The following is a 6,000-nucleotide window of genomic DNA, read 5'->3' as shown; positions in this document are numbered from 1 at the left end:
TATTAAGGATCCACGTTGAAGAAATTGGGAGGCAGTATATAACAGCAGTTAACAGCACACAGTTAGGTTTAAATTCTGGCCACGTGACCTTGGGCTAATCGCTTAACCTCTCTGAACTTCATCTGCAGGGGATACGAATACAATTTCACAGGTTGTCACAAGATAAAATATGAAAGCATTTACTTAGCACAGTGCCTGGAACATGGTAAGACCCGATGAACTGTAGCGATGATTATTATTGTCCCTAATAAAATCACAGCTAGGTCTGACAGCTTACCAGAAGTTTTCATGTAAGGCCATTCACTATCAGTAGGACTTGGTTTAATTTTTCTTTTATTTCCTTCTCTTTTCCTTCCTTCCTTTCCTTTTTTCCTCTTCCTTCTTTTCTTTTTTAAAAACATTCTCTTAGCCTAGAGTTACCTTTTGTAGAAAACAGAAATAAAAGGGTTAGATTCTATTGTGTTTTAACAAAAAAAGACTCATTTCAAGGAACCCAACTGGAAGTGGCAAATGCAGAATTGATTTTTTAAAAAAATTTAAATCTAGAAGTTTCCTCTATGCCTGGGAAGCAGCAAGAGGTTTGGCAGTCTAACTGCTTTCCAGAAAGCCAGAGAGGCCTTGGCCTGACTCACCGTTGCCCTGGCAACAGTAGGGCCTAGAGGCCTCGTCCCTGATCCCTTAATCTGAGGAGTCGCTACCACATTGCCTCAGGAAAGGTCCCCACAGACACCTGGCTGGTTAAAGCTACCCTGATTAACAGGAGGGACAAGGAAAAGATGGAGGTGTGGCTCTCTCTGCAAAGATATCCACCTACAGGTTTCTGAGATGGCCTCAGCTTGCCAGAGCCCCAAAGGCTAAGTCTAGAGAATTAGGCCAGAGTCTCCACCAGATTCTAAGGGCCCTCAAGGCAGTAGATGGTTTCCTAATCCTTTTGTTTCTTCCAGGAGCCCAGGACAATGCATTGCACAAGTGGTGCTTAATACATACTGGGGAGGCGGAGGGTGGGGGGGGAGGGTCGCTTGTATGACAATGAGCATCCCCTAAGGTGCCAGACCCAAGCCCTGCTCCCTTCGCTGCCCCCCACCTGAGTGAGCGAGCACAGACTACCTGCTCCTCTCCATCTGAATTTCTCCAGCTGTAAAACGATAGGTTCAACACAGGGGCCTTTACTGCGTCTCTTACTACATTAATAATTTTGGCAAATATATGGCACAAAGCACATTCTGCTTGATGTATTCTGTTTTCCCTAATTTCGTCTTAAATTTTAAAATCGAAGGATAAAATGGAATAATTGGAAAGAGGCGCTGGCTTTCTCTTTTTCAATAACAATTCAGGTTCCAAGGAAAGAACTCTGCGGTCAAGTGCGTGGGCTTTGGAGTCACAGAGACTCGAGTTCAAATCCTGACTCCACTAACTCGGTGCTGCGTGACTTTGGGCCGACTTAACCTCTCTGAGCCTCACGCCCTTCACCCATAAAATGAGTAAAATGATGCATACAGCAGAGTGATGAGGTGATATATGCAAAGTCTTCAAAAGGAAGACGCATTCAATAAATGACAATTTTTCTTTCTGGTACACAGCTCCATGGGGCCGATGACAATGGGCAAGTTAGGAATTTGAAAGTCTTGCTTTCTAATTAAATGAAGTGCACCCTAAGAAAGCACTGTAAAAGCACACCAGACACCCAGCAAGCAGGGGCTCCACCCCGCTACTAACTCGAGCGTGTGGCTCAGAGGTGACTTTTAAACCCGTCTGCTCTGACATCACGACCAAGTGTAGCTGCCTGTGTGGTTGGATTTGAACTCCTTCACACCAAATAATTTTCTGCTTCTGTTGGCTGGGGAAATTTCCTTCTCAGAGATTTTTTTTTTTTTTTTTAAATATACCACCAGCCCATGACCTACCTGAACTTCTCCTTTTACTAAGTTAAGCCATCATTAGCTAAAAGCTAATAATGAAATTAGCCAACTTAATCTGAGGGCTCTGCAGGTGCCAGCGTCTTTGCTATGTATTTATGTTATATGTTATTTAAGCTTCAGAACAATGGAAACTTTATCATCCCCGTTGAACAGGTGAGGAAATTGATATTCTGTTAATTAACTTGTACAAGGCCACACAGCTATCAAGTTTAAATCCACATCTGTTCGACTCCAGTGTCTGTCTACGCTTTGATGAGAATCCCCTGTAGATGTTGGCCTTGGACTGCTACAGAGGTTATGGAAGATGGAAAGTGAGAAGCACGATGGGGTCTAGGAGTTGGGATGAGAGGAGAGATGACTGGAGTGGAGGGTGCTGGGCTCCTCGAAGGAAGAGGCATGAAGATGGGGGGCAGAGCCAAGGAAGGGGAAGGAGGAGTACAGAGCCCCTTTACAGTCCAGCTCCGTATAAGAAGTACCAGCCCTTGACTATATTGCATCCTTTAGAAACCAGATGCCTGGGGGAAAAAATGCTCAGACCCCCAAGGCGCTCTGAGGATGCCCCAGTAACGCACAACAAATGAAGTTGCTGAGTTTCTATCTTGGATTTCACCCTAAACTACTGTGGTCCACCGCTCAAGTCGGAACATCTCAGGACTAGAACCGTAAATCCCGGGACTAGTCAAGATTTGGAGCGGCGATGGCTCTCCACCAAATATCTCCAAAACATCTCTGCTAACATCCCTTAGCAACTGCAAACACTCCAGAGTTCAAAAGAGCCATTTCCTCCGTCATCCCATCAACCGTCATCCCATCAACCGCCAGCCACTAGTTCCTTTATCTGTGGCACCTCCATCGAACAGGTCTGTTTCTCCCGTACGTCTGACAGTGATAAGTTTCCTTCTCCTTCAGGTTCAGCCTCTTATTCCCTATGTGCATCCGTTCCCTCTCCTGCTCAGCAGTCTCAATGGTTTCTCACACAGATCAAATTCCAACTCCATCTTGAAGTCTTAGATCGAAGACTCCCTCTGCACCCCCAGTCTACTCCAAGCCAAACTTCGATCCTGTTTTCTCTCCACAAGCCCTCTCCAAAATCAATCACTGCTCCGGAATCAACTGGAGCCCACTTTCCACGCTTCTGCCTTAAAGGACACCCCACCAAAAGGCCTGCATTTTTTTCATCTGTGGACTCCTCCCAGCCCACAGAGGCACCTGGAATTCCACCTCCACCGAGAAGCTGTCCTGACTTCTCCAGGCTCCTCCTCCTCCAGTCGGCAGAGCAACTGCTAGCTTCCGCAAACCTGGCACTCAGTGTTTACTGTTCACGAATGGAACTCCTTGCTTCTGGGGAATCACTCTACTCTCCAGCTGCTTCTGGAGATCAGGGCCGAGACTGGGGGCCTCTCCATCCCATCACGCCAGCCCGGGCCTCTGCCCCCGACTCGGGCCGCCTGCCCTGATGTCCTACCATCCTTTCGGAAATGTTCAGTGTAGAGAAGTCATATCCTTTTAAATGTGGGCTCTTGGGTATGACTTCCCCTCTCTGAGCCTCAGTTTACGCATCTTTATCAGGAGAGGAGGGGTTGATGACCTCTGTGGTCCCTCAGTCGAGAATGGAGCACCTCCCCGCTCTCACTCCCTTTTCCGCACATCCTTTAGTGTCTTGTCCCTTCCTCACCACCCCAGACTCACGACTTAGTCTGCCTGCCTTCAGCAGTTCCTGTCTCTCAGGCCAGTCTCTCTGCCTTGAGCAGAAGTCTGGCCTTCCCAGCTCTCCTGGCTGAGCTGGGCACTCTGCTAGCCTCCACGAACCGACTCCTCGAATGGCCGGAATTCTCTCTGGGCCACCGCCAGGCCCAGGAGCAGAGCAAGAGTCAATCGCTCTGTGGGCAACGTAATATGCCCACGTTGTCTCTAGGCCTCAATGGATGGCAATGAGAAATGAATACCTCGTGAAACCAGGGTACATTCGTGCATTTAACAGATAAAGAGTCGCTTTGGTGCAACATACAAATAACAAGTAGAAAATGTTCTGAATGGTGCCTTTTGTGGTTTCCCCAAAGACTGGCACCAGGGGCCTCTGCATCCCTTCCTGATACCTTCTCCTCGCCACCCCTCCACCAGCCACATTTCAAGCTGGGCAGGAAGGCTGCTTGGTCCCGAGGGACGCGCCCAGCGTTTGCTGTAGGACCGTCTTTCCGGCCCATTCCAGATCTGTCGCTCTTCCTGCCTCCCTCCTGAATGCCCACTGTCCTCCGACATCAAGGTGCCAGGAGCTTCCACCCTTCCTTAAGCTCATTCACTATTTCAAGCTCCTCATCCTCTTTTCGATTTCATAATCGGTGGGATCTGCGTCCCCTTCACCACCCAATACAAGGAATAAGCACATAAATGAGACAACAGCACCTTTCAGCTGACACTAGGCACACGTCCCTTGGACACCTTCTCAACCCCTCCCCTTCAAAACCAAACAAAAACGGCAAACAGGAAACGCTCGTCTTTTAAAAATTACTCTATTATTATCAAATAGAACCACAGTATCCAAAAGGTAATTATAAAGTTCTATCCCCAACTAAGTGGCCCTGCACCAACCCTCCGAGTGGCCGGCGGCCGAATCACTCCCCCCGTGCTGATTGGTTTCATCCATTTTATTGTCAAGGAAATTAACAGCCCGAAAGGGTTCCCCAGGTTTGCGTTCTCCCGCCCTGGGGCCCCGGGTAAACACGGCAGCAAGCGACCTGGTCTCAGGACCCCCGTGTCCTTGGGAGAAGGGATGAAAGGAGAAGAGGGCTCACAGCAAAGGGGCTGGGGACCCCGCCCGCTGGGCTCGGGCCCCGCGGCAGCCAGGCATCTGCCCAGGGGCGGGCTGGGCCGCGCACCTGGCGGCACACCCGGCCTGGCGGCCGCGCGGGGGCGCGCTCACTCGCCCGTGTGTGTCCGCAGGTGGTACTTGAGCGACTGCTTATAGCGGAAGCACTTGGCACAGTGCGTGCAGGGGTAGGGCCGCTCGCCCGTGTGCGCGCGCTGGTGCTCCAGCAGGTGGTGCTTCTGCGTGAAGCGCTTGCCGCACTCGGCGCAGTGATACGGCCGCTCGCCGGTGTGGATGCGCCGGTGCTCCAGCAGGTGGTGCTTGCGGATGAAGCTCTTGCCGCATTCGGGGCAGGCGTGCGGGCGCTCGCGCGAGTGCACGCGGCAGTGGTTGGTGAGCTTGGACTTCTCGCTGAAGCTCTTCTCGCATTCGGGGCACTTGAAAGGCCGCTCGCCCGTGTGAGTCCGCTGATGGCGCAGCAGGTGCGACGGGCGGCTGAAGCTCTTGCCGCACAGGCTGCAGATGAAGGAGACCTCGTGCTTGCCCGCGTGCACGCGCTGGTGGATGACCAGGCTGATGTGCAGGCGGAAGCTCTTCTTGCACTCGGGGCACGTGTAGGGCCGCTCGCCCGTGTGTGTGATCTGGTGCTTGGTCAGGCTCGACTTGTGGCTGAAGCTGCTGTCACACTCAGGGCACTTGTAGGGCTTGGGGCCGCCGCCGCTGCCCGAGCTGGGCGACTTGGGGCGTGGCTTGAGCGCGTGCTTGGGGGCGAAGCCGGGCCCGCGCTCGGGCGACACGTAGCCGCCGCGGACGCGGTGGATGCGCTGGTGCAGCGTGAGCTGCTGCTTGTGCCGGAAGCTGATCTCGCACTCGGCGCACTCGTAGGGCCCCTCCTTGATGTGGTTGCGCTGGTGGATGATGAGGTTGATCTTCAGCCGGAAGCTCTTGCCGCATTCCATGCAGGTGAAGGGCCGCTCGCCGCGCCGGTTCCGCTGCTGCTGGCTGGAGGAGCCCCGGCTGTCGCTCGAGTGCCGGTCGCCATGGGACACGGGCGCCAGCCTCTTCACTGCGGGGTTTCCCAGCTGCAGCGGCGGGGGGCTCTCCTCGCCCTCCGGGGACAGCTCCCCGGGCAGCGGGGTCGGATACATGCTGGCCTCGTACCTGCCGGACAGCGGCCCGAGGGCCTGCAAGTGCTGCGGCAGCTCGTCCTCCTCCTCCTCGTCCTCCTCTTCCTCTTGCTCCTCGGTTTTGATCACGATCCCCTCTGCTCCAGGG

The 6,000-nt window shown here is 52.8% G+C and overlaps 1 protein-coding gene across 2 annotated transcripts in view; it reads right to left on the bottom strand.

Annotated features, from left to right (window-relative positions):
* Positions 1 to 6,000, bottom strand: part of ZNF777 (zinc finger protein 777) — a 30,611-nt gene continuing 24,611 nt past the window's right edge. For both annotated transcript variants that reach the window (XM_006920648.3, XM_006920647.3), the window contains one exon: positions 1 to 5,989. In XM_006920648.3, the coding sequence (XP_006920710.2) occupies positions 4,836 to 5,989 (1,154 nt within the window). In that variant the 3' untranslated portion in view covers positions 1 to 4,835. The remainder of the gene's footprint in view (positions 5,990 to 6,000) is intronic.

This window comes from Pteropus alecto, unplaced genomic scaffold (assembly GCF_000325575.1).
Source record: "Pteropus alecto unplaced genomic scaffold, ASM32557v1 scaffold48, whole genome shotgun sequence".
NCBI classification, from domain to species: Eukaryota; Metazoa; Chordata; class Mammalia; order Chiroptera; family Pteropodidae; genus Pteropus; species Pteropus alecto.
Note: the sequence above shows the minus strand (reverse complement) of the source record. Positions and strands in the feature narration are given on the sequence as shown.